Source organism: Eumetopias jubatus, unplaced genomic scaffold (assembly GCF_037043125.1).
Source record: "Eumetopias jubatus isolate StellerSeaLion01/CBP00866 unplaced genomic scaffold, mEumJub1_p1.0 scaffold_8, whole genome shotgun sequence".
NCBI lineage: Eukaryota > Metazoa > Chordata > Mammalia > Carnivora > Otariidae > Eumetopias > Eumetopias jubatus.
The window spans coordinates 112167950-112195317 of record NW_028274814.1 but is presented as its reverse complement, the minus strand read 5'-3'; the positions used below and the strand labels follow the sequence as shown (position 1 = coordinate 112195317).

Sequence of the window (27368 nt, the reverse complement as noted above, 5' to 3'; positions counted from 1 at the left end):
ACATTCATTCGTTCGTTCGGTTTATCCAGCATCTATATTTACATCGCGAAGCGTTATTGTGTGAAAATCAGTGATTAAATAAATTAAAATGTGTCCTCCAGAAGTTTAGTTCCTGTGCGTATATTTAATAACTATCAAGCTGCCCAACTTCAGATCAAAACTCCCTTCCCCCGTCGTTAAGCGGTTGGGGAACCCTCTTCAAATTTCTGGGCGCTGTCTCTTTAACGTGTAATAGAACTTCGATTGCATCGATCATAGACTCCTTACCCTTCCTCCCATCGGTCTCATTTCCATCCCGGTGACTGCCCTACTTCACAGTTTCAAGCCGCGGGGAGCGCGAGTGTTAGTAAACATTGGCTTTCGGGTCACACCTGACCCCGAGGCGTCCCGCTTGCCTGCCGCCTGCGGCCCGGATCCCTCCGGCGCCGGCGACGCCTCGGGGCTCGACTGGCCACGACTGGAGCGCGGGGTTTGACTGGGCCGCCGTTGTTGTAGTGACCGGGAGGCGCCGCCGCTCTGGGCAGACGGTTCCGGGCGCCGCACGGTCCCCCCTTCCTACCCCGTCCCCTCCCTTCCCCCGGATCCCCCCGCCGGCTGGAGCCCGGCGCCGACTGCGCCTCCCATGGCCTCCGCCCTGGTAAGGAGGGGCTGGGGGCGCCTCCCCGGAGCTGGTGCCGCGGGCTGCGGCGCCAGGTCCGGGCCGCGCTCGCACCTGGCAGGAGATGGAGGCCGGCGTCCGCAGCCGGGTCCTGAGCCGCTAGCCCCTCGCCCCTCGCCCCGGGGTGTCCACGTCTCACTCTCTGCTACTGGGGCCGACTTCTGGCCAGATCCCGGGCGCTTCTCCCCGCGTCCCGGAGCCCCGGACCGAGCCGGGGCAGCACCATGGCCCCCAGAATTCTCTGAGGGTTTCCGTGGAGGGCCTGCGTCAGAATCACCTGGCAGGTTTTTAAAAAGTACCAAAGCCGGGGCCCCGCCTCGCACCTGTGACTCCGAGCCAGCGGCCGGGGCCCGGGAACGTGCATTCAAATGAGTTGCCCAGGGGGCCCCGCGGGCGCACGTGATTCTGGGAAGCGCGCATGGCGGGTTTTGCGGGTTCTGCGCGGGAAGCCGGCGCCCGGCGTCCCTCGGCAGGGGTGCGGGCGTGTGCTCGCGCAGGACACCCCTGCCCCGCAGGCTCGCCGCCAGTGTGGCCATTCCCAGGCCCGGCTCCGGGGAAGGAGACCGGGCTGATCCCGGAACCCCCGCGTCCGAGGTCTGCACCTGCTTGCAAAACTTGACAACTTTCCTTCCCAGGAGGACCCCGCTCTGGAGCGATATTTTAAGGGCCACAAAGCTGCGATCACCTCCGTGGACTTTAGTCCCAACGGCAAACAACTTGGTAAGTGTTACTCTTTTTGTGATGAGGCCAATGCTCGACTGGTCGGAAACCTTGCCTCTTGTCCACACTGGGCCGCGGGAGAACCACTGAGGACCTGGGTGGAGTTTGAGAGCGGCGGGAGACTCGGGCACGTTGGTCGTGTCGGTCCCGGCGCCCCCATCCCAGCCCCGCAGAGTCGCCTACAGCCTGGGCCTGGCCGACGACTTTCGCGAACTAACCACCAGGAGGAGTGAGTGGGAAGGGGAGGGGTTTGTCCTCGGCCCAGGGAGGGTGGGGTGCTGGCGAGAGAGTTTGTGAAAAGTTGTGAAAAGAGCAGGAGGAAGCGGGGAGAGAGGAGTTGGGGCTGTGCCGGAGGCCAAGGACTGAGGGGTCTCAGGTCACCCCTGGAAGCCCCTGTGGCTGGAAGGGAGCCGAGCGTTTGCGTCAAAGAAGGGACCCGCTCGGAAGTTCGCTCCTACCTGAGCCAGGAACTCAAATCTGCGGATCCGCAGCCCTTCTCCTGCGTGGTGACTCGGGTGGCCGCGTTTGCGCCCTGGCCATGAGGATCCGGATGGCCGTGAGGTGGACCTGGGCAGGCAAAAGCTGCCTGTTGCTGGCGGTTTTAACAGTGGCCTATATCTTGGTGGAACTCTCGGTCTCCACTTTGCATGCCTCCCCAGCAGCCGACCTTGCCAGGGAGCGGGGACCAAAACAGCTTTCAGACCCCTGGGAAAAGGCAGAGGATTTGTCTCAACCGCTCTACAAGAAGCCCCCTGCCGACTCCCATGCACTTGGGGAGTGGGGAAAAGCCGGCAAACTCCAGCTCAGCGAGGGTGAATTGAAGCAGCAAGAAGAACTTATTGAGAGATATGCCATTAATATTTATCTCAGTGACAGGATTTCCCTGCATCGCCACATAGAGGATAAAAGAATGTATGAATGTAAATCCAAGAAGTTTAATTATAGGAGACTTCCCACCACCTCTGTTATCATTGCTTTCTATAATGAAGCCTGGTCGACTTTGCTCCGCACCATCCACAGTGTTTTAGAAACTTCTCCTGCGGTCCTTTTGAAGGAGATCATCTTAGTGGATGACTTGAGTGACAGAGTTTATTTGAAGACACAGCTTGAAACTTACATCAGCACTCTTGATAGAGTGCGCTTGATTAGAACAAATAAGCGGGAGGGGCTGGTTAGAGCCCGCCTGATTGGGGCCACTTTTGCCACTGGGGATGTCCTCACTTTCCTGGATTGTCACTGTGAGTGTAATTCTGGTTGGTTAGAACCACTTTTGGAAAGAATTGGTAACGATGAGACGGCAATTGTTTGTCCTGTTATAGACACCATTGATTGGAATACTTTTGAATTCTATATGCAGACGGGGGAGCCCATGATTGGTGGATTTGACTGGCGCTTAACCTTCCAGTGGCATTCTGTCCCCAAACATGAAAGGGACAGACGGAAATCGAGAATTGACCCAATCAGATCGCCCACCATGGCTGGAGGACTGTTTGCTGTCAGCAAGAAATACTTTCAGTACCTTGGAACATATGACACTGGAATGGAAGTGTGGGGAGGTGAAAACCTTGAGCTGTCTTTTAGGGTGTGGCAGTGTGGTGGTAAATTGGAGATCCACCCGTGTTCCCACGTGGGCCATGTATTCCCCAAGCGGGCACCATATGCTAGACCCAATTTCCTACAGAATACTGCTCGAGCAGCGGAAGTGTGGATGGACGAGTACAAAGAGCATTTCTACAATCGAAACCCTCCAGCAAGGAAAGAAGCTTATGGTGATATTTCTGAAAGAAAATTACTACGAGAACGGCTGAAGTGCCAGAGTTTTGACTGGTATTTGAAAAATGTGTTTTCTAATTTACACGTTCCAGAGGATAGGCCTGGTTGGCATGGAGCTGTTCGCAGTATGGGAATCTCTTCTGAATGTTTAGATTATAATTCTCCTGACAACAATCCCACAGGTGCTAACCTTTCCCTGTTTGGATGCCATGGTCAAGGAGGCAATCAATTCTTTGAATATACTTCAAACAAAGAAATAAGGTTTAACTCTGTGACAGAATTATGTGCAGAGGTTCCTGAGCAAAAAAAATATGTGGGAATGCAAAATTGTCCAAAAGATGGATTCCCTATCCCAGCAAACATTATTTGGCATTTTAAAGAAGATGGAACCATTTTTCATCCACTCTCGGGGCTGTGTCTTAGTGCTTTTCGGACACCTGAGGGTCGACCTGATGTTCAAATGAGAACTTGTGATGCTCTAGATAAAAACCAAATCTGGAAGTTTGAGAAATAGAGGAGCACAACAGCACCTTCTTCCTGAGCTGACAAGAGCTTCAAGAAAGTCAAAGAGCCGGTAAAGAACGTCAGTGAAGATTTTATTTTATCAGAAATCACCCACTGGTCATCTGCAAGAGCTCTGTGAGAGCTGTGTTCCATTTTGGTATAGGACACTAAAAGTGGGTGCGTAGAGAGTTGCTGTTTAATCTCTCAAAGTGCCTTACTGATGGGTTGTCTTATTTAAGAGCTTTGTCAATATGGTTTCTTCTCCTTAAAGAAGTTGACTGTGAATTGAGATACACAAAACGTTTAAGTGCCAGACTTAATATTACAGAATGTAAAAGTCCAAGCAGAGTGAGGGATGAGTTATGTTGATGGGTAAGTTCACTACCCATCCCTTTAAAAACAGAACTCATAAATGTGCGGTTGGAGCTATTGCTATTTTGATTGTATATAGGATTTGAATTTCTTTTAGCCAGCACATTAAATTTTAGGTGTTTTTTTTTTTTATTTTGATTTTCCTTTAATCAACTAGAAATCAAAGAAAGTTGATCTGAAGGAAAGAGGCCTGGTTTAGATGTATGTTTCATTGGAAGAGGTCATTAGTTTGAATATGAATTTGGAGGTCTTTTTAACGTGGAGACATCTCAGAAAAGCATACCCACATCTGATGAAATGGGGAGATATTTACATTCCACACTTGGTGAACTTGAGCTATTAGACTTCACTGATTTGTATTGATACCTCATATTGCTCTGATTTTGTAAGCTGTCCTCTCTGTGAACTCTTTTTTTGTGTGTGGGGGGGCATTTTCTGATTGCACTTCCTTAAGTTATGAATGTACTGGAGAGGGACTCATTCACAATACTGTGCTTCCTTTGTTAATGCTTAGTCGTTTAAAGTAAACACAGTTGTTGGCTCTCTGAAGTTAAACCCAACTGCGTTTACTGAAATGTGTGAAACTGAAAGTGGGCCCCATGCTACGAAGGCTGTGGGATTTTTCTAGGAGTCTTCCTGATTAGGACATTTAAGGATTTACCTTAAAACAAGGAAAAAGACTGTCTGGGCACTGGTGAATGCCACCTTGCAGCCTGTTATCAGCACCTAGCATCAGCCTGGTACTTAGGCAGCTTTCATTAAGTGGGTTAATGGGTGGCTGGATGGATGGATGATGAATGAATGAAAGGCTCAGCCATGGAATGTGATTTTGGTCCTGTCCTTTGACCAACAGACTGTTCTGGCCTCAGTTTTCTCATCTGTAAATATGGGTGCTGGATTAGCTCTCAAAGATTCCTTCCAGCTCTGAAATGTTTTGATCACAAATTACAATCACTCTTGCAGTCTTTATAACACTTTTTATATCTTCACTTTTAACACAGATAATGTGGTTGAACAACATTCAGTTCAGTTATGAAGCTGGAAAAGAGGGACAGTTTTAAATTAAGTGAGGGTCGCCTGGGGGGCTCAGTCGGTTAAGTGTCCAACTCTTGGTTTCAGCTCAGGTCATGATCTCAGGGGTCATGGGATCAAGCCCCACATTGGGCTCTGCACTAAGTGGGGAGTCTTCTTGAGATTCTCTCTCCCTCTGCCCCTCCCTCCACTCTTTCTCTTTCTCAAATAAATAAATAAATCCTTAAAAAATAATTAAGTGAGCTGAGCCCAACTGAAGTGGTTTAGTTTGGATTGAGTGGAAAGTTGTGGTCAATGTTTGTATTCATTTTATTTTGACAATTGTTGAACCAATTTTTGTTTTTAGCTTTACTCTTCAAACTCTAAAAGTAATCTTTTGGGCTAAGAATATAAATATTATCTACCAAAACTAATTATCTGAGCAAAAGCATACTTTTTTTTTTAAGAAAAAAGTATGTTTACTAGTTTTATTTCAATGCTATATCCAGAGATCATAGGCTGAATTTAGAATTAAATCTCAATTAGTTCACTTTGGTCTAGATTTATGAAAAATGCATACTCCATAGAGAATTAGATGACAGTACTCATAAGTAAAGGTGTTTTCAGTGTGTACATGATGACGGGAGAGAAGGAACTTTGCAGAATGTGAATTTAAGAAAAGCTTTTAGGATCACCGTTTTAAAAAGTAAAAGTGCTATGTATCTTGAATATTTTATTTCTCTTTTGCTTCTTAAAATGAAAATGTGTTAATACCTTTCATTAAGTTACTTAGCAACCTTAAAGTTTTTCAAAGAATTGTCCAAATTTCATGTGCAATGTACATGGCCATGGGTGTAATTTAAGAAGGATTTTTAAGAATACTCTGAATTTTGCAAAAATGGTTGTTTGATAGCAGTTGTTCTAAACCCACCCTCTCCTCTTGCCTGGTCTACTTTTTAATTTAAATTACCCTTTCTCTTTTTGTTTTTTTTGTTCTTGTTAACCCCCTATCAAATGGAAAAACTAAAATTGATGTATTCTGGAAGTACTTATTGGAATTACTTTTATTCCAGTGTCTTGCTGCTCCTGTCCAAAGGTGAAGGGGGGGGGGCACTGAAAAGCAAAATACTTAATTGTTTATCTATTGCCAAAATTGCAGGCTGTGACCCATTAATCTTTTTGGAAGGAGTTTTAGGATAGTGCTTTATTTATATCAATAACTTGAAAGTGTCTAGTTGTTCATTCCTCCTGATGGTGTATGTAACAGAAGAATGAGACTTTCATATTTTCATCTTTAGGCATTTCCAATTTGATTTCAAAAACATACTATAAAATTACAAACAAAATTTATTTTGATTCCCTAATTCCAATTTATTGGTACCAAAGCTCTCTTCTGCTGTAGACAATGAAGAGTTGATCTTTTAAGTTACTTTACATACTAAAAACAGTTTCAGTAAAATATTTGGTAGACAAGAGGTTTCCATTTTCAACGGTTACTGTCATTTAGTGTCCAGTTCTATGAGTAGATTGTCTAAATAGGCATTTCTAGCAGTCGTCTTTTTTTTCCATTTTTTTGTTATTATGTTAATCACCATACATTACATCATTAGTTTTTGATGTAGTGTTCCATGATTCATTGTTTGTGCATAACACCCAGTGCTCCATGCAGAACGTGCCCTCCTTAATACCCATCACCAGGCTAACCCATCCTCCCACGCCCCTCCCCTCTAGAACCCTCAGTTTGTTTTTCAGAGTCCATCGTCTCTCATGGTTCGTCTCCCCCTCCGACTTACTCCCCTTCATTCTTCCCCTCCTGCTATCTTCTTCTTTTTTTTTTTTTAACATATATTGCATTACTTGTTTCAGAAGTACAGATCTGTGATTCAACAGTCTTTCACAATTCACAGCACTCACCATAGCACATACCCTCCCCACTGTCTATCACCAGCCACCCCATCCCTCCCACCCCCCACCACTCCAGCACCCTCAGTTTGTTCTAGCAGTCGTCTTTTAAACAAATGATAACCTAGTCATCTGCAGGATCTCTGTAACTCAGAATAACTTATTTGTATAAGCTTATTTGTATAAGAAAATCTGTTTACTCCCCCAGGGGTAGGCTCCTGCGTATTCATTGTATGTTGGCAAATCAAACTTTTCTAGGTTGAAGACAAGAGGTTATTTTTAAGTTGTAGAGTCTTAGTGGTTTTAGGATCTCAGTTTTAATTAATAAAATATTTAATTTTGACTTGTTTGTCCCTTTAAATTGCTGTTTTAATAATATTTTTAAATGAGCATAAAGAATATTGAGGTTCATATTAATCTTTTGAACAATGAATTTTTTTCCTTTGTGATGAGCAGTTTCCATCCTTTTTTTTTCCTTTTGTTAATGGTTTTTGCAATATTGATTAAGACATAAAATAAAATGTGTGGCTAATTATTTTTGCAAATGGATTCTAATAATTTTAGTCTATGGGGTCATTGTTTCTGTGTACACATTTGTTGATGGTAACAGGTGAGTTAAGCTTGTAATTATTTTGTTTGTTTGAAATACAGACAGAATATTAAAAAGTCAAAGTTCCTGCATTATTTTGCAAGGTGTCATTAACCAACAAGCATTCCAAAGCGGTGTTAGCACTATTAATACATGCGTTAACTACTTGTAAACAAACAGGAAATGATCCTGGAGTTCTGGGACCCATTGGGGGCACTATAAAAAGGAAGCAGGTGAGCGTCTGGGCACATTAACACCAATTTCAAAACCCTAGGCTAAAAAGAAATATGTCTATTTTATAAACCACATAGCCTCATATTTCCCTTAACCTTCTCTCTGCATCACCCCATCCTAAGTACATTTCCTGTCCACCAATCATGTCTCTCTTCCTCCTTAGTGATTCTGCCTAATGCCCTACACCCCTGCCTCTCCCCAGCCTGAGACACAGCCTGGGAATCACTATTCTAAGTGAATAGTGGGGATTCACTATTTTAAGACATCAGATGTCTTATAGCCACATTTAGGATACGTATAGTTGAGATAAACATATTTTTACTGACCTTTTGGTGTTTTTTTTTTTTTACATATAGTTTAAAGTGTTACTATAAATACGTATGTTATGATCTTGCTGTCTAAGTGACGGCAACCCTGTACAAATCATTTTATCTCTGTTTCAATTTCATGAAAGTGAAAAAAGACTGGGAAAATCATAGAGATAGTACATAGGGTTTGCCAGGGGTTGGGGGAGGGAGGAGTAGAGAATGCTTGCTAATGGGGATGGTGTGGTTTTTTGTTTGTTTGTTTGTTTCTTTTTTTGTGGGCAGGGGTGTGATGAGAATGTTCTGGAATTACATAGTGACAATGGTTGTACAACTTTGGGTAAAACACTGAATTATACACTATAAAAGGGTGAATTTATGGTATTTGAATTACATCTCAATTATTTTTTAAATAAAGACAACTTTAGGGGAAAAGAAGAGGCTGGAGAATTTCATGTATCCCAGAAAAGATTTCTATGTCCCTCTGTGCCTATTAGACTTTAAAACAGGCCAGCAGGATTTATTAATACTTGAGTCATTTTGTAATTTAGCAGAATTAAGAAAGCAAGATATATATGTGAATTAGGCTGTGAGTAGAAATCAGTTTGTATTGGAATTTTTTCCTGAGATTTCAGAGAAACCTCAATCAACTTTTTTGAACAGGAAGTAGGGATTATTATAAAAGGTGAAATGAGTTCCTGAATTGAATAGTTGTCCATGGCAGAACTGAAGAGTAGACAGGTCTTTACAACTTGCTGTTAATCAGACACTACTTTTCCTTTTGTGCCAAGCTCAATCATTTTCTCAGGCTGGCCTGGGAGAGTTGTCTACTGCAGGCCAGGGGTGTCCTTGGCTGTCCGGTCACTATTCTAACCCTCTTATTTGCATGTATCTAATCTTGTTCAAAGGGGGAAATGGGAGGTCCTCTATTTATTTAGTCCTCCTTTATTTAGTTAATGCTACTGTGTACCAGATGCTGGCTTATGCTCTGGGTATACATACAGAGGTGAACAAAACATGTGTGTATGCTTTTTCAGGGGGTATGAAGAATTCACAGTCCGATGATAGAGACAGATTTTAACTAGGAAACACAGAAATCATGTGCAAGTACAACCTGAAACAGGAAAAGAAGTGCATGGTATGAAGAAAAGGAAGAGTGCTTTGAGGAAGAACAGTGGCAACATCAGTTTATGGGGTTAAGAGACACTCCTTTGTAGAAGTTAGATTTAACTCAAGACCTAAAGGAGGAGCTAGCTAGACAAAGACTGGAGAGAGAATAGCATATGCAAAAACCAAGGGTGGGAAAGAACTTGTCCTTGATCAAAGAAATAGAAGAAGGCCAGAGGTGCCTGGCTGGCTCATTTGGAAGAGCATATGACTCTTGATCTCAGGGTCATGAGTTCAAGCCTGGCATTGGGTGTAGAGATTACATACATACTTACATACGTACATGCATACATACATATACAAACAAACTTACTTAAAAAAAAGGACCAGAAGGGCTAGAACCTGTAAACAAAGGAAGAGAGCTTTGGGAGATGAGTTTGCAGGGGAAAGCAGAGGCAGTTTAGGTAAGGTCTTGGAGGCTAGAGTGGGTCCAATGGTGGCACTTCAAACATGTCCCTGAAACCTGTAAATGTAACCTTATTTGGGGAAAAAAAAAAAGTTCTTTCCAGATGTAATTAAGTTAAGGATCCCTAAAAGAGATCATCCTGGATTATCTTGGTGAGCCTTGAATCCAATGACAAGTGTTCTTATGAGAGACACAGAGGAAATAAGAGGAGAAGGCCATATGAAGCCAGAGGCAGGAATTGGAGTCATGCAGCCATGAACCAAAGAGCTTCTGGAGGCCTCAGACATTGGAAGAGGCAAGGAATGGAATCCACTTTAGAACTTCAGAGAGATTCCTGCCAACACCTTGATTTTGTACTTCTGGCCTTCAGAACTATACAAGAAAATTTCCTTTGTTTTAAGCCTCTAAGTTTGTGGCAATTTGTTATGGCAGCCACAGAAAACTAAGACAGAGGCCATGTTTTAGGATTTTGTTCTGAGAGTTGTGAAAAGTTGTTGAGGGGTTTTAAGTAAGGGAATGGCATGATATGATTTATACCTCAAAAAGATCCTTGTGGCCACTATGTGGAGACTGGACTATTAGTAGAGAAATCAGTTAGAAGCTATTTTAGTAATAACAACAGGAGATGATGGTGGTCTTCAAACTAGCGTGGTGATCTGGGAAAGAGAGAAATGTGGGGGTTCTTAGCATAAAGATGGTATTTAAAGTTGTCAAAAATTCAGAAATAACAAGTAACACCAAGCAGTCCCTGAAATAGTAATTAGTAAAAGTTTATTGTGTGCATGCCATAAAGACAGTTTGCAAACTGGGAGTAACTCAAAACATGGAATGAGGCTCAGAGATATGTTATAAAGCAGCTTTTACTGTAAGAAAGCAGTGACTTTATTCTTTACACTGATTGTTTGTAATATTAGAATTGTCTTAAATGATAGGGTGTTGGTCAGCAGTTACCTTGGGAAACAGTTTTCTTATGATTTCCAGGGACATAAGCAAGAAATGACCCAGGTCAAGTTAGTTTTACAAAATAAGCTAAATTAATCTTTGTATGACTAAATAGGTTTTGTCTGCTCAGGGAATTTTCAAGGCTGGTCTCCATTTGTTTTTGATTTTAGCAAAGTCATGGGAATATTTGAGATCACCTGGGAAGAACATAGAACAATGAGGGCAAATGGCCCAAGACTGACTCCTAAAGATCTCCAACCTCTAGACCAGAAGAAGAAATGGCAAAAGAATCTAAGAAGGGATAATCAGAAAGATAGGGAAAAAACCATGACAGTAGGGTATCATGAAAGCCAAGGTCCAGGGTGGGGTAGAATTGTTGAATTGAGAGGAGAAGATATTACATAGTCATTAGCAGGGGCACCTGGGTGGCTCAGTCGATCAAGTGTCTGACTCTTGATTTTGGCTCAGGTCATGCTCTCAGGGTCGTGAGATCGAGTCCCACATCAGGCTCCACGTCATTAGGAGAGTGGGGAGGGGACTATTGCAGAATTAAGCACTGCTGGACAGTATGGAAGATCCTTGTGAAATTAGTGGTTCTGATTTTACAGTGTTTCCAATCTGTTTGGGGGTGTGTCTAGCCCTTTTCGCTGGTACAGATATAGTCCCAGAAAAGGCAGAGTGATTGGGACTTGGCTGAGGAAATTTAAAGGAAGGAGGGAGGGTTAAGGGGTTGAATATATGTGTAAGAGAGGGATTATCAATTGGATAAGGAGAGAAATGAAGATTAGAAATCGGAGGGAGAAATGAAGAGAGCCTCTGCAGGTTGTCAGAGGATGATGGCTTTTGATTCATGATCTGGGAAATGTTCAGGTTCTGCCGAAGACAAGATGTGGCTCCAGAATCAGACTGCAAACCAGGCCCAGCCAGGCTATAGAGCTTCAGCAAAGTCACTGAACTTTGGGGTGGGGCCACTGAATGAGTCGCTGAGGAAGCATGGAAGTAGAGGGCTTTGGAGAGTCTTGGTTATTCCCTTGGTCTGAAAGGCCCTTCACTTTTCACTCTGCTTGGCTGGCTCCTTCTTGTCCTTGATGCCTCTACTTAAAATGCTACTGATAACTTCATCTGAATTAAGTATTCTACCCCCACACAGAATTCTTATTATGACTCCCTGACTTATCTTTCATATCTGTTAGCACAGTTTAAAATATGTTTGCTTATTGTTGACTTGTTTTCCTCCTCTTCATCTGAATGTAAGTAAGCTCCCCATTTAGAGATTTTGCCTATTTTGTTACTTAGGACTTTCCCTGCCCTTGCCACAATGCCTTATGTGTTGTAGGGGTGAGATATCTTTGGAATGAACTAATAATATCAGGAGTTGGAGAAGAAAACTGTGACCTGGGGTAGGTGAAATGTGAAAGAGAAAATGATTGTCACTTGAGAGGGTTTCAGGAAACTTGGGGTTCCCAAGCAAAGTCAAACATAAGTGGTTGAGAAGAAGGGACTTTCAGGGAGGAGGAGGTAAGTATAAGGGAGATCATCTAGTGGGTGTTCCTCTGGCTGAGTGGTAACTTTTGGAAAGGAGAGAAGGCATAGGTGTTAGGGTCAGCTAAGGGGACATTCAGAGCATTATGGGAGTGAGTACATGTGATTGATGACCAGAGGGGCTCAAGGCTTCAACTTCTGGTCATGACTGGAGGAAATAGAGCATAAAGTGTGGTAGATTTATACTTGATAACCTTTTAGAAGGTGTTGGGCTCTTGGGTTTCACAGGGTGGGTTGGGAAGGATCAGAGGACAGGGGAATGGGAAGAAACAGTAACCGGTGAAGTGTTTCCATCCCTTTTGAAGGTTCAGTGACTTTGCTGAAGCTCTATAGCCTGGCTGGGCCTGGTTTGCAGTCTGATTCTGGAGCCACATTTTTTCCATTAGGCTACCTTCCCAAAGGGCAGCACTCAAGTTTATTTAAACATTAGGAGAGTTTAAAAGTACTGTCACGTGGTTTGTAGAATCTGAGTTGCATTTTAGAAGTTTTGATTTAAATTTATATAATTTTAACATTGAAGTTGTCACTTCCCCCCCTTTTTTTCTTTCAAGGTTATCCTGTCATTGACTCAATCCCTATTTAGCCTTTGGGCTGTTTGTAGAATAAATGATGATGAACAAGTTTCGTTTCGTTTCGTTTCTTTTCCTTTCCTTTCCTTTCCTCTTTCCTTTCCTCTTTCCTTTCCTTTCCTTTCCTTTCCTTTCCTTTCCTTTCCTTCCTCTTTTTTTCTTTTCTTTTTTCTTTTCTTTCAAATAGGACCAGAATGAAATTTGGAATTTTTAAGTTGTTTTCCTCATGGTGAAACCATAGTAAAAGTTTGCCATAAATATTTTTCCTATTATGGTTCTTGATGGCAACCTGTGTAGTAGCTTTGTTAAAGTTTCTCCTACTGTTCTAGTTCAAAAAATTACTCTGTAGTGCTAAAGTGATCTAGTATATGCACTGAGAGGCAGTAGCAGAGTGCCATATTTCTCTAGTTTTGATGTACATCAGACTTCCTTGGTCTCACCCCAGAGAATGCTTAATTTGCTGGAAATACACATTTAAAAAAATATTTTATTTATATATTTATTTTAAAGAGAGGGAGAGCGTACACGAGAGGGGGAGGGAGGGAACCTCAAGTAGACTGCACTGAGCACAGAGCCCACTTTGGGGCTCGATCTCACAACCCTGAGATCGTGACCTGAGCCAAAACCAAGAGTTGGACGCTTACTGACTGAGTCACCCAGGTGCCCCTGGAATTACACATTTTAAATAAGGTTCCTAGTGATTCTAATGGAGATAGTCTGTTATTGGTTAAATGCTCAGGCTTTGGAGTCTGATAGAATTGGGTTAAAAATGGACTCCCATTACTTTCTGCCTCCGTGACCTTGGGCAAATTACCTAACCTTGCTAAGCTTTATTTCTTTCCTCATCTGTACAAGGAGGTTAATTATATTTACCTGCCTCGTTGTGATGATTAAATAAAATAATGCTTATGAAGTCTTTAAAAGTGCTTGGCCCATAGTAACAACTCAGTAAAGGTGCATGTTGTTATAATTGTCCATCCTCATAGAGATAGGGAATTTGAATAAGTTAAATTAAGTTTCCCCAGATTGTCATTACTAAAGATTATTTTTAAAGCACCCACAGCTCCTTTTAGACCATGTCTACACTAGTAAGATAATTACTTAGTGTCAGCAAGAAGGAAAACATGATTAAATAGTCCCTCATTCAGGGCAGAGGAATGTTCAGTTAGTGCCATCATTTATTTATATTATTACACAGTGCTTGGAGATCACAAACTAATTCTGAAAGTATTAGATAGGTATTAAAGTTTATCTAGTGAAGATTAGAATATTATCTTTTTATTGGGCCGCCTTCTCTTATCAGAGTTTATAGATGTGTATGCTTGGGAATTATATTTTTTTTCTTTTCTTAAAAATAGTTATAGAAAACTCCTTCTTACAGATTTCCTTAGAAGATGTCCTTGTTTATTTTTCCTTGAAGAAGGCAGCCTGGAGTTTCTTTTGTGACCCAAAGACAAGCACGAACCTGGAAATGCAACAGAAAGTACAAAATCGTGGTGCCCTCAAACTAGAAATCTGAGTTTACTTCTGATAGTGAAGTACAAGTGGGACATAATCAGGGTCCAAAATATATAGAAGGAACTCTGAAATAGTTGAAAGATTCAAGAATTTCTATATGAAGGCGACCTGAATTATTGGGACTCTCTTGAATATGGGATGGAAAAGCCCAAGGGGGATATAATCCAAATGTATAAAGTTGTGAAAGATACTATATTGTGATCACAGACCTTTTTGTAAGTTTAAAAACATGCACTCTTTGACCCATTTATAATTCTTTAAGGAATTGATCCCAGTGATGTACTTGCACACATCATAAATGACACATGTACAGTACGGCATCATTTGTGAAAGGGCAAGACTGTACACAACCTAAATAGGGTAGACTGGTTAAATAAGTTAAGGTGTAGCTACACAATAGAATACTATGTGGCTATTAAAAAGAAGAAGGCATCCTTCCGTCTCCAATCAGGACAGGGTAATTGGTAACCAAAATTGCCCACCTGCCTGAAAACAACTGTAAAATGAGACAAAATATACAAGGCAACTGTATTCAGGCATTAAACAACAGAGAGTGCAAAGCTGTGATGACCCCTGCAAGGAGGGAAACACACAAGGTGAGCCCACAATCAGGTAGAGCCAAAGCAGTGACATCCTAGCTGAGTGGAGGCAGCAGAGATCAGAGTTCTAGAAGTGATTCTGGAAGGGAGTACTCTAAGAATGAGGGACACATATTAGAGAAGGTCACAGAGGCCAGTTTAAGGGGCTCTCACTAGCCAAATTTGGAATAGCATGAGAGTCAAAATAAATAATGATAGCTATGGATTATAATCTGAGTCCGTATTGATAAAATAAGCTAATGAATAAATGGAGAAATAGAGGAAAAGGGGAAGTTCTTCCTTGCAATAATAAATTAACAAATTATATATTAGTTCATTGTTAAATTAATATAATTTCTAATGAGTAAATTATGGAAAGAAGGATGGGTTAGAAAAGCATTCAGGATGCTAAAATTAGTTGTGATAGCTTATTGAGGAATAGGGTATTTATATAGTCCTAAAGTATCTCCCCACAAACAACTTACTGATTACAGAAGGGAACAATACTAAGTTTACCAGGCAAACTTAAACCAAGTGTCTGGGGCAGACAGATATCACATACACCCTAATATGAAAATGGTATAAAAAAACTTGTGGATCTCCTATCAAAAATAAGTATCCTGAATCTAATCCTGAGGAGCATCAGGAAAAAAATTGATGAACATCCCACAAAAATAACAGATCTGTAGTCTTTAAGAATATCAAGGTCAATAAAGAGAAAAAGTGACTTAGGAAATCTTCCCAGTTTATAGGAAACCAAAGACATTTAGCACTTAATACAGTACACATCCTTGGGTTACACCATGGGCTGGGGAAAATAGCTTTAATTGTCAAGGCCTATATATATATACATAGAGGGTGGATAAGTATTAAGAATATATTAAATAGCATTTAATTTCCTGACTTTGTTAACTATACTATGATTTATGTCAATGGAATATCCTTGTTCTTAGGAAATGTGTACTGAAGTATTTGATAGTAAAGAGACATTATATTTCTAACTTTCTTTCAAATAGTTAAGATGAAATATGCATATGTAAGAGTGTTTGGAGAGAGAATATAAAGCAAATAGAATGTCAACAAAGACAAAAATCTAAGGTAGAAGATATAAGGGAGTTTCTTGTACCAACTTTGTAACTGTTATGTAAGCTTGAAATTATCAAAATAAAGTTTTATCAAAACTAGGGAGGAAAAGAATAAGACAGTTCTATGTGCTGAGAAAACATGACCTCCAATATATTATCCTAAGTGGGCTAGTGGAGAAGAAGATGCAGGAGCAAAATGCAGAATGTCAGGAGTAACATTTTACCATTTGTATAAAAAAGACATGTGAATAGACATGTATTTATTTAAGCATATAGGAGGGTATTCAAGCAGTGGCTAACATTGGTTGCCTCTAGGCAGGGGAACTGGGTGGCCAAGGTCTGGAAGGAGATTTTGGTAAATACCAATATCATGTACATATATTACCAATAGAAAAGATAATTCAACAACAAACTTGAAAATTGGAGGCAATACCATTTCTTTCTAGGATATAGTATTCTTGACAGAGCAAACCTCTAAATAACTTCAGTTTTGGGTAAATCAAGGAGTGAGAGATCTTGGGTTGACTAAAGTTATTGCTACTTAAGGTGACACAGTAACTTTTGGGCATTATGGAAAGCAAACATGTTCTCCATTAGTATGTTCCTTGTTACCTCCAGAGACTCAGCACTGACTTAGGTGAGCACGGACTTTGTTTTTTCTTTTGTCCTAATGAGGATTTCTTGAAACAGTGAATTATTGTTATAGAATATAAATAGTTTTTTAAATGAGTGGATTTACTAGTTAACCTTTTCTCTAAACCTCCTGCCTTTGACATTTTATCTCAAAATAGACCATTCAGATGACGAATGCTACAAGCTTTGACATTTTAAATTATGTGGTAATGTTTATATAAGGTGTGGCTCAGTAGAAATGTATGAAAGCAAATTCCATGTTGACACTATACAACATTGATATTGATAGTCAAATACCTTTTATTATCATGGTATGAGAGTTTGGTGGGATCAGATTAAGGAAGTAAGGACGAAGAATTTGGGAGAAATATGGAGTGTACCGTTGAGCCACACAGTGTTACCTGGGACATCTCTGCTTCTGGTATTTCATAATTAATAGGCCTCTGAAGTGCCATCTTGCCCGGAGGTTAGGTTGTCGTTGTCCTATGAACCACTTGTTCATTCTGCTCTCTCACTTCTCTTCACTGGACTTCACATGAGAACAACAAGCATTGCTTTATGTGGGCATGTAGCCATCGACTCTAATTTTATAATTTTTGAGCATCCACTCTGGTTGAGATGCTCTTTTCCTTTTCTGACGAAATATGTGAAGGCTCAAGGCCTGCCCTGTGTCTCCTTCCCAGTTAAGCTTCTTAGTCTTATCCCTCTGACCTGCCCTCACCCCATTAATTGTGGCATCACCATGATCATCCTATAATACCATCTTTTCCTGGTCTCCTTAGCATACATATTGAGTGTTAGGGACCCTGTAAACCTTCAGTGAGTTAAGGAATCAATTGCAGGGGCGCCTGGGCGGCTCAGCCGTTTAAGTATCTGCCTTTGGCTCAGGTCGTGATCCCAGAGTCCTGAGATCGAGCCCGTGTCGGGCTCCCTGCTGAGCAGGGAGCCTGCTTCTCCCTCTCCCTCTGCCTGCCGCTTCCCCTGCTTGTGCTCTCTCTCTCTCTTTCTCTCTTTCATACAAATAAATAAAATCTTAAAAAAAAAATCGATTGTGTACATTAACTCTTTGCACTGCCTCCCTCCCATTTTCTCGTTAACCCACACCACTCCAGCTCTGATCCCGCCACTTCACTGACACAGTTCTTATTGCCAAACCAATAGTTGGTCCTCGGACCCAGGACCAGTTCTGAAGGCATATGACCTATATAGTCATTTAGGTCTCACACCTGGTTTAATGTCCTGCTATCGCTGTCTTAAAATTCTTTTTTTTCTTTTTTTAAGATTTTATTTATTTGACAGAGAGAGACACAGCGAGAGAGGGAACACAAGCAGGGAGAGTGGGAGAGGGAGAAGCAGGGTTCCTGCCGAGCAGGAGCCCGATGCGGGGCTCGATCCCAGGACCCTGGGATCATGACCTGAGCTGAAGGCAGACACTTAATGACTGAGCCACCCAGGCGCCCCTCGCTGTCTTAAAATTCTTAACAGTTTTTCTACAAGGGCCTCCACATTTACATTTTATACTGGGCCCCACAAATTATGTAGCTGGTCCTTTTCAGGCCTAACATTACTAAATCTCTTTAAAGCGTTGGATACAGCTCGTCACCCTCTTGGAATACTTCTTGAGTTCCTGGACAGCAAAATCTGCTTGTCCCCTCCTATTTTATTTATGGCTCCTTCCTTTGCTCTTCCTTCTCTCAAGGTTAGGTATCTTCACCCTATTCTTCATCTAGTCTCACTTCCCGGGTGATCCTATCCAATGTCCTTGCACTAGACTGCTGCTGTGGCTAACAGTACCAAAAACAATAGTAATAAGAGGTACCTTTGAGTGTTTTCTGTGTGCCAGCCATGAATTACAAGTATCATTTCTCTTAATACTTTAAACATCTCATTTGCAGATGGAGTGTCCCGGCTGAGTAACTTGCCCAGGGACACATAGCTGGTAAGTGATAAACTCAGGGAGTCTAATTCTATAGTTTGCTCTTTTAACCATTACAATGGACAGTTGAAATCTCTCCCTGAGCTCTAGGTGAGTATACCTCTCCCACTACTTGACATTTCCACTTGTATGTCTAATGGGCATCTCCAACTTACTGTGTCCTGAAAAAGAAGTCTCGATTCCCGCACCACCAAATTCCTTTTCTTCTGGTTTTTCTGATTTTATTAGATGGCCCTAAGATTCATCTGGGTGTCCAGTCCAAAAGCCTGGCACCTTTGCTGCTGCTTTTTCTCTTCCTTACATTGAATCCTGTTGCAAGCTGCACAGGCTCTACCTTTAAATACATCTTTTGGGGCTGGGGGAGGGCTGAGGGAGAGGAGAGAGAGAATCTTAAGCAGGCTCCACACCCAGCACAGAGCCCAGTAAAGGGATCAGTCTCACGACCCTAAAGTTATGACCTGAGCCAAAATCACAAGTTGAACCCTTAACCGACTGAGCCACCCGGGTGCCCCTACCTTTAAATATATCTTAATTTTGACTCCTCCCACTTCCATGGCCTCCAGTTTAGTCTAAACCACCACCTTCTTCAGTTCTGTCTCCGTGCCCCCTGTATATTCTGCACAGAGCACTCAGTGATATTTTAAATTTTTTTCTAAATGTTTTATTGAAATATAAGATACGTAACCAAATTGGACAACTTGATAAATTTTCACAATGTGACATGCCCATTTAACCAACACCCAGAACCAGTACCCCCAGTCCCCCTTGTGCTCCCTTGCAGCCACTGCCCTCCCTTCTTGCCCCCCAATAATCTGTATACTGATTTCTAACTCCACTGATGAGTTTTACTACTCCTTGAACTTCGTATAAATGAAACTTCATTACCCAGGAGGTACACAGTATGAATACACGACAGTTTATGTATCCATCTTTGATGGATAGTTGGGTTTCTAGTTTTGGTCCATTTTGGATCATATTGCCACAGACATTATTATTATGTGCCTTTTGCTAAACATACATAAGAGTTTCTGTCAGGGATATACCTAGGAGTGGAACTGCTGAGTCAAACGGTAAGTGTATATTCGGCTTCAGCAGATACATCAAAACAGTTTTCCAAAATGGTTATGACCCTCAGCATTATATGAGAGGTCCAGGTGTTCCACATCCTCATCCAGGTTTGGTATTATATATCTTTTTCATTGTAGACATTCGGACGAGTGTGTAGTGCTGTCTCATTCATTGCATTTGCATTTGCTGAGCGACCATTTCATACGTTTGTTGACCATTTGTATAGCTTCCTTTATGAAGTACCTATTTAGGCCTTTTACCTATTTTCTTGCCCTTTCTTACTGATTTGTAGGGTTCTTTACAGATTCTGGGTTCAGTGTGGGATGTATGTATTGTAAATATCTTCTTCCACTCTGTGGCTTGCCTTTTCACTCACTTGGTAGTCGTTTTCAATGAACACAGTTTCTTAATTTTGGTGTAGTACAAATTATTGCTTTTCCTTTAGTAACTTTAGTAATTTAATCATTTTCATGTCCTGTTTATTGCCTACTCATTGGTCATGAAGGTATTCTCCTATGTTCTAGTCTAAATGTGTTGTTTTACCTATTACATTTTTAGATCTATACATGGAATTATTTTTCTGTTTAGTATAAAATGTAAAAGTCAAGATACATTCTTCCCCCTTATGAATATCCAGGTGACCCAACATCATTTTTTTGTAAAGACCATCCTTTTCTTACTGTAAGAGTGGTAATTTTCTTAACTCAGATCATGAGACTCCCCCCCTTGCTCAAAATCCTTCAAAGGTTTCCCACTGCACTTAGCATGAAATAGACACATCTTACCATGGCTCTTTGCCTGGAATCTGCTTTCTTCTTGGCTTTCACCCCACTGTTCTCATTTTCTCCTCTCCACTGTGGACATGCTGGTCTCCTTGCTGTTCCTCAGTCTTTCAAATACATTATTGACTTGGGCGGTCATGCGTGCGGTTTGTTCTGCCCAGAGAGCATTCTTCCTCCACATGTCAGCCCAAATCAATCCTCATTGCACCAAGTCTATGTGCAAATGCCCTTTCCAGGGGCACCTGGGTGGCTCAGTCGGTTAAGCGTTGGACTCTTGGTTTCAGCTCATGTTGTGATCTCAGGGTCCATGCTCAGTGCGGAGTCTGCTTCAGATTTTTTTCTCCCTTTCCCTCTGCCCTTCCCCACTCATGCGTACTCTCTCCCATATAAATAAATAAAATATTTTTAAAAAAAGCCCTTTCCTCAGGAAGGATCACTAGCCACCCACATAACACTAAGAATGAAGAATATATGAAAAATCCTCTGAACACATATGATATTATTAATGAACTGTTTCACGGTGACGTCAGTGCCTACCAGGCGGCCTCTCCGTTCTGTTGTTGGGTTCATCAGATCTCACTATGTTTGGAAGTAGGACTGATCGTCATCTTTGTGACGGCCAGCAGCTCTTTTAAGCCAGTGTAACTGTTCTCTCTTCATTGTTTTTAGCTTTTGAATTTGAAGAAGTACTTTTGAAGACTTCCCTTTTAAGAAGTATGAAAAAGTTTTGCTACAAAAACCTTCACTACTGTGTGCTTAAATGAATGTTAATTTCTGAGGTTTGGAATTTTGTGGATTTGTCCCCTATTTTTCTTTTCTTTCCTCCTTTCTTTCTTTTGATGTTATTTGCTGTACGTGCTGCACATCCAGATTGTGTGTCAGAAGGACATGGATTATTTTTATGCTTTCTTAGTTATGACTGTTATCAGAGTGCCAGGCTGTCATTGCTTGCTCTCCTGAAATCAACTACTTCTAATTTCCAGTTAAATCATTTTCAGTTTTTTCTGTTGTCTTTCTAGCCATTGCAGTCATTTGGAATAAAAATTCAATTTCAGTGAAAAAATTGGGCTAAAGACCTAAATGTGAGACCTGAAATCATAAAACTGTTAAAAGAAAACATCGGCAGTAGTCTCTTTGACATCAACTTTAGCAACATTTTTCTAGAATCTGTCTCCTCAGGCAAGGAAAACAAAAGCAAAAATAAACTATTGGGACTACACCAAAATAAAAAGCTCTTGCACAGTGAAGGAAACCACCAACAAAACAAAAAGACAACCTAGTGAATGGGAGAAGATATTTGCAAATGATATATCTGATAAGGGATTAATATCCAAAATATAGAAAAAAACTTATGCAATTCAACACCCCAAAAACAAATAATCTGATTAAAAGATGGGAGGAGGAGCTGAATAGACATTTTTTCCAAAGAAAACATACAGATGGCCAACAGACATATGGAAAGATGCTCAACATCACTAATTACGAGGGAAATACAAATCAAAACCACAACGAGATATCCCCTTAAGCCTCTCAGAATGGCTAGAATCAGGAAGACAAGAAATAAGTGTTGGCGAGGATGTGAAGAAGAACCTCATGCACTCTTGATGGGATCATAAATTTTGCAGCTATTATGAAAAACAGTGTGGAGATTCCTCAAAAAATTAGAAATATATGATCCAGTAATTCCATTACTAGGTATTTACCCAAAGAAAATAAAAATACCAATTTAAGATGATACATACACCCCTATGTGTACTGCAGCATTATTTACAATAGCTAAGATATGGAAACAACCCAAGTGTCCATTGATGAGCAGATAAAGATGTAGTACGTACGTGTACGCGCACGCGCGTGTGCACGCGCGTGCGCGCGCACACACACACACACACACATACACACTGGAATATTACTAAGCCGTATAAAAAGAATGAAATCTTGCCATTTGTGACTACATGGATGGACCTCAAAGGTATTATGCTAAGTGAAATAAATCAGATAAAGACAAATATATGATTTCACTTACACACGGAATCTAAAAAACAAAACGAATGAACAAACAAACAAAAAAAGAAACAGACTGATAAATACAAAGAACATAGTGTGCTTGCCAGTGGGGGAGTGGGCACAGTAGATAAAGAGGAGTGGGAGGTACAAAAAATAGAATGAATAATTTGTAAAAGTCCTCTGAATGTGTATGATATTAATGAACTGTCTCCTCTATGATGCTGTGGTTCCTTGAGGCAAGGGATTGTGTCTTCTTTTTGTAGATCTTATTTGCAGCATAATACTTGAGAACTCGAATAGGGTCCTTAGTATAATGCATGTGATAATTCATTGTTTTCCCTATTTTGTCTACATTAGCTCCAGATAATTCAGACTTTAATATAAATATTTAATAATCTTATACATTGTGGTGGAACATCAACTTTTTGTATTTTTTAAAAAGGGGGTAGTATACAGCATTATAGCCTGAAACTTTAAAATTCACTTTAGCTATTTTACATGGAAACAATGCATAGCCTAAGTCCAGGTGAATTTTATCTATGGCTAAAGAAATTAGAAGGTTTTCAGTGACTTTATATTCTCTTCTAACAATAATACTAATTGTATTTCAAGTTTATAAAGTTGCATTTTTTTCTAAGAATTCTGCAATCTAGACAGTGATTCTTATTGACCTGGTTCCTATTATTGGGGTAATTTGGGGGCTGCATGCATATATAAAATTTGATTTGGGGGCAAGAGTTAGATTGATCTTTCATTTGTTTATTTGTTCATTTGTTGTCTGAGACATTTATGTCCACCATTGGTTGCATTTGTTTTTATTTCCTTAAAGCCTTAAGCTATTGTTTGACATATACAATTCTTTTATTAATTGTAGAATGTCAGAGCAGGAAGAGACTTTCAAGATCACCTTATCCAGCAATAAAAGATATCACTGGGTCAGTTAACCGAACTGGAAAACTTGGTAGATTAAAGTATTGTCAATAATCAACTTCCTGAAGTTGATGGTACTATGGGCACATAAGAGAGTATCCTTATTCTTAGAAAAACACAATGAAGGGCGCCTGGGTGGCTCAGTTGGTTAAGCGACTGCCTTTGGCTCAGGTCATGATCCTGGAGTCCCAGGATCGAGTCCCTCATCGGGCTTCCAGCTCGGCAGGGAGTCTGCTTCTCCCTCTGACCCTCTACCCTCTTGTGCTCTCTCTCACTCTTTCTCTCTCTCTCAAATAAATAAATAAAATCTTTAAAAAAAAACACAATGAAGTATTTAGGAATAAAGGTGCTATGATGGTGTATTTACTTCCAAATGGTTCGGGGAAAGAAAAATGTGTGTGTGTATGTGTGTGAGAGAGAGAGAGAGCGAGAAAGAGAGAGCTCACTCGCTCACTTGCATATGGAGAGGAGTGAGCACAAGTGAGCATAAGAGTCAGTTACAAACCAAATGGGGCACAACATTAACATCAGGTAGATCTGGCAAAGGGTATATTAATCTTCTTTATACTCTTCTTATGTTTCCTCTTAAGTGTGAAATTCTCTTCACTTAAACAGTTTTAAAAAATCATCTCATCCAGCCCTCAGGAAAAGCATTTGGTCTTTGTGACCCAGAGGTTAAGTAACTTTCCCAGTCACCCTGAGAGTTAGAGCCAAAACTTCTTCTAGTCCTGTGGACTGTGTTACGCTGTGCTGCCGCCTTCTAGTAAATTGTCATCGAGCTCCGGCCAGATGCAGGGGCCAGTAATCCTGACTTGGTGGTTGCATAGGACGCAGCCAAACTTGCACATTAATGATGGAGCTTTGGGTTGCTTTTTTAAAATATTTTTTCCATTACCTGGTCAGCCTTGCAACCTCCAACCCCTCTGTTACCTGGACCTCTTGTTACTAGATAGGCTGCCCATTGTAATGAGACATGCCTACATTTGCATTTTAACACTCAGTGGTTTTTCTTCCCTTTCCTGATAGCTACTGCTTCTTGGGACACATTTCTCATGCTGTGGAATTGCAAGCCACAAGCCAGGGCTTTCAGATATGTGGGTCACAAGGATGTTGTCACCAGCCTGCGGTTTTCCCCACTTGGAAACTTGTTGGCATCTGCTTCACGGGACAGAACTGTTAGACTCTGGATTCCTGACAAGTAAGAGAAACAAAGAAATACCTGATATGCTCTGGATGTAGGAATGTGAAAGAAAATGAGCCTGGCTGTTCCTTCTGTACTCGGGAATGCCTGAACTCCTGGTTGCCTGCACTGCCCTTAGTCTGAGTCACATGCAGGACGTGTTGCTCTTGTCATGAAGTTAGCAAACTATTTCCTACCCTTTTTTCCTCATCTTTAACTCATAATTATCTCTTCCATTTGAAACCTATTTCTAACCATGGAAATATGCTTAGGGTTTTTTTTTTTTTTTTTTTTTTGGCAGGGGGATGGTTATCAATCCCTTTATAAATCTGTTGTGAACTTCAGATTGTCTCCCCAGAGAGATACACATTGACATGTATAACTGAAATTTTATCATTTATTAACCTACTATCACCCATCTGTGGATCTTTTGGGGGCCTTTGGATATCTATTAATCCCTGAGCCAGAACTATTCTTTGGTGCACATCATTCATTATTGGGCTCCGGACTTTTCCGGCTAAAGAAAGTTTCTGACAAATGTATAAATCATTGCATTCCTATCCTGTTGTAACAAATCTCTCTATAAGAGGCTTTTTAAATCCTAGCTGATAGCTTATCTATTTTAAGCAATTATTGAGCCATGATTTTTTTTTTAAAGATTTTTTTTAATTTATTTGCTAGAGGGAGAGAGAGTGAGTACAAGCAGAGGGAGTGGCAGGCAGAGGGAAGCCATGATTTTTTAAAAAGCTTTTGAACTTTTTTTTTTTGAACTCTTAATTATGTGTTTTCAAACACACATGAAAACAGAATGCACAACGACCTCTCCCCCATTCCCCTCCGCCACTTCCAGCAGCTATCTTTATAGCAGTTATCAGTGGCTCCATCCATGCCCTTCCTCCTTTTTTTTTAAGCTAGAGTATTTTTAGAACAAATCCCACACATCATATCATTTCTCCCCACAAATACCTCAGAGAATAAGAATCTGAGCATTTGCCTTGGCTCTATTGTGGCAGGACTTGATTCGTGGTACGTGACTGAACAGTGTCAGGCACCCCCACGTGGACGTTCACAGGGCATTTTCCTGCCAGGAGGCACTTCTGTTTTCTGCCACCACCCAAGGGAAACTCCAGGCTGAGAAGTCTGAACATCACCCTGATGGTAGTGAAAACTACTGAAGAGAAGCGACATGTTCTCATGACACTCCGGGTGGCAACGTACAGGGGAGCTGCGAGGGAGGGAGACTGGTTTGGGGTCCAAAAGGGAAAGTGTTTTCTAAAATCCTTAACTTTGAGGATTTAGGGCTAGTGGTTCTAATGTCTTCAGCGCAATAAGCTTCCGTCTGCCCTTACAAATTCAAGGAACTCTCAGTGACTAAACTATATACAAGGGTAGAGACGCCAAAAGCACACTAATTTGTGTGTATTATTTAAATTAATTAAAATCATTAATTTGTATGGGCTAATCTAAGTGCCACAGTCAGGCTTGAGTAGATGTCTCTGGTTCCTCTTTCTAAATCATAGCATCGTGGGGCCAGGGCAATCATGGGTCATAGTAGTGGGATGGAGACTGATAAATCAGTTATTGCTGCGTAACCATCCTCAAAATTTAACTTAGTATGTTAACTGTCCTTTCCCATAATTGTGTGGGTTATCTGGATGGTTCTTCTGCCCCATTTGATGTCGGCTGTTACTCAGCTTCACTAAGCTGGCAAGTCCAGCACCTCAGTCACACCTGTGGCCTGGTGCTGGCTGTTGGCTGGGGCACCTGGTCCTCCATTTGCTCTCTCTGCACCCGGATAAGGACTTCCTTATCCTGGCAGCTGGGTTCTAGGACAGTAAAAATGAAAGCTGCTGGATCTTTGAAGGGCTAGGTCTGACACTTCTAGTGTCACTTCTGCCTCATTCTGTCGGTCAAAGTAAGTCACAACCAGCCCAGATTCAGGAGGAGAATCGGTAGATTCCCCCTTGTGTGGGGAGGAGTGGCATGTGCGTAGAGGGACGAGAGGGAGCAAGCGGCGCTACTCGCCAACACCACACCTGGTGACTGGCAGGCTAGGGGAGAATAGTAGGAACAAGCATGGAAGCAGTTCTGGCCTGGAGTTCATCACAGTGGGCAGTCAAGAGAATGTGGGCACAAAGGGGATGTAAATATGTGTGGGCAGAGAGCCAATGTCAAGGCAAGATGAGGAGCTACAAAGCAATTGAGCCACAGCACAGCAAGCCCAAGGCACTCCTATTGTGGTTTCTTACGTCTTCCTGTTGAGACCGGGTCCAGGGGTCACACCAGAGTATAGCCGAGAGGTGGGCCCTTTAGAAAGAAGTCCAGCCGGATAGCCTGCTGGAGTGTGGAGTGTAGAACTAAAGAGCAGGGCAGATTCCGATGATTCGGACTGTCTCCTGGCTTCCTGGTCATAGCAGATGCCAGTCTTGTCTTTGTTTTCTCTAGGCTGTATTCTTGAATTCAGGCCAAACTATACTCCTAACTGCCGCTCATGGGAACTTTCCCTTGAAACTTCACGGAACTAGACCCTGAATGTTCCTTCCTATTTAAAAAAAAAAAATCAATTTTAGGTTTTGCCTGGTGTAATATCATGTATCATGTGATGGAAATTTTTGACAAAGTCACTTTTACCTTCTACAGACCACTGGAGGGATAAGCCGGGATGGATCTAAGAACCTTAAGTAGTGACTCTTCCCAGTGGAATTCAACAAAATGTATTGAGCTATCTTTATATGCCTGATATTGTGCTAGATGCTGGTCTTATAGGGATGACTAAATCATCATTCCTGTCCTAAAAAAAACAAAAAAACTCATGGCTTAGTAGAAGAGAAACAGGTCTATTTTTTTTAAGTACTGTATAATGTAATAAGCAAAATAGATGTTGCAGATAGGGAGCAATTAAGCCTGCTTGGGTTGGTCAAGGGGGGTTGGGGTGGAGGAAGTAATCTAGCAAAGACAGA

The 27368-nt window shown here is 41.4% G+C and overlaps 1 protein-coding gene across 4 annotated transcripts in view; it reads left to right on the top strand.

Annotated features, from left to right (window-relative positions):
* Positions 1 to 572: 572 nt before the first annotated feature.
* The window catches only part of POC1B (POC1 centriolar protein B), a 95418-nt gene continuing 68622 nt past the window's right edge, over positions 573 to 27368 (top strand). For 2 of the 4 annotated variants that reach the window (XM_028105423.2, XM_028105422.2), the window contains exons 1-3: positions 573 to 637; positions 1294 to 1378; positions 24255 to 24426. In XM_028105423.2, coding sequence (XP_027961224.2) covers positions 623 to 637; positions 1294 to 1378; positions 24255 to 24426 — 272 coding nt within the window. In that variant the 5' untranslated portion in view covers positions 573 to 622. Of the gene's footprint in view, positions 638 to 1293; positions 1379 to 2037; positions 7446 to 18403; positions 18448 to 24254; positions 24427 to 27368 lie in introns of those variants that run through there. The other 2 variants (XM_088025283.1, XM_028105424.2) reach the window with 2 other exon arrangements.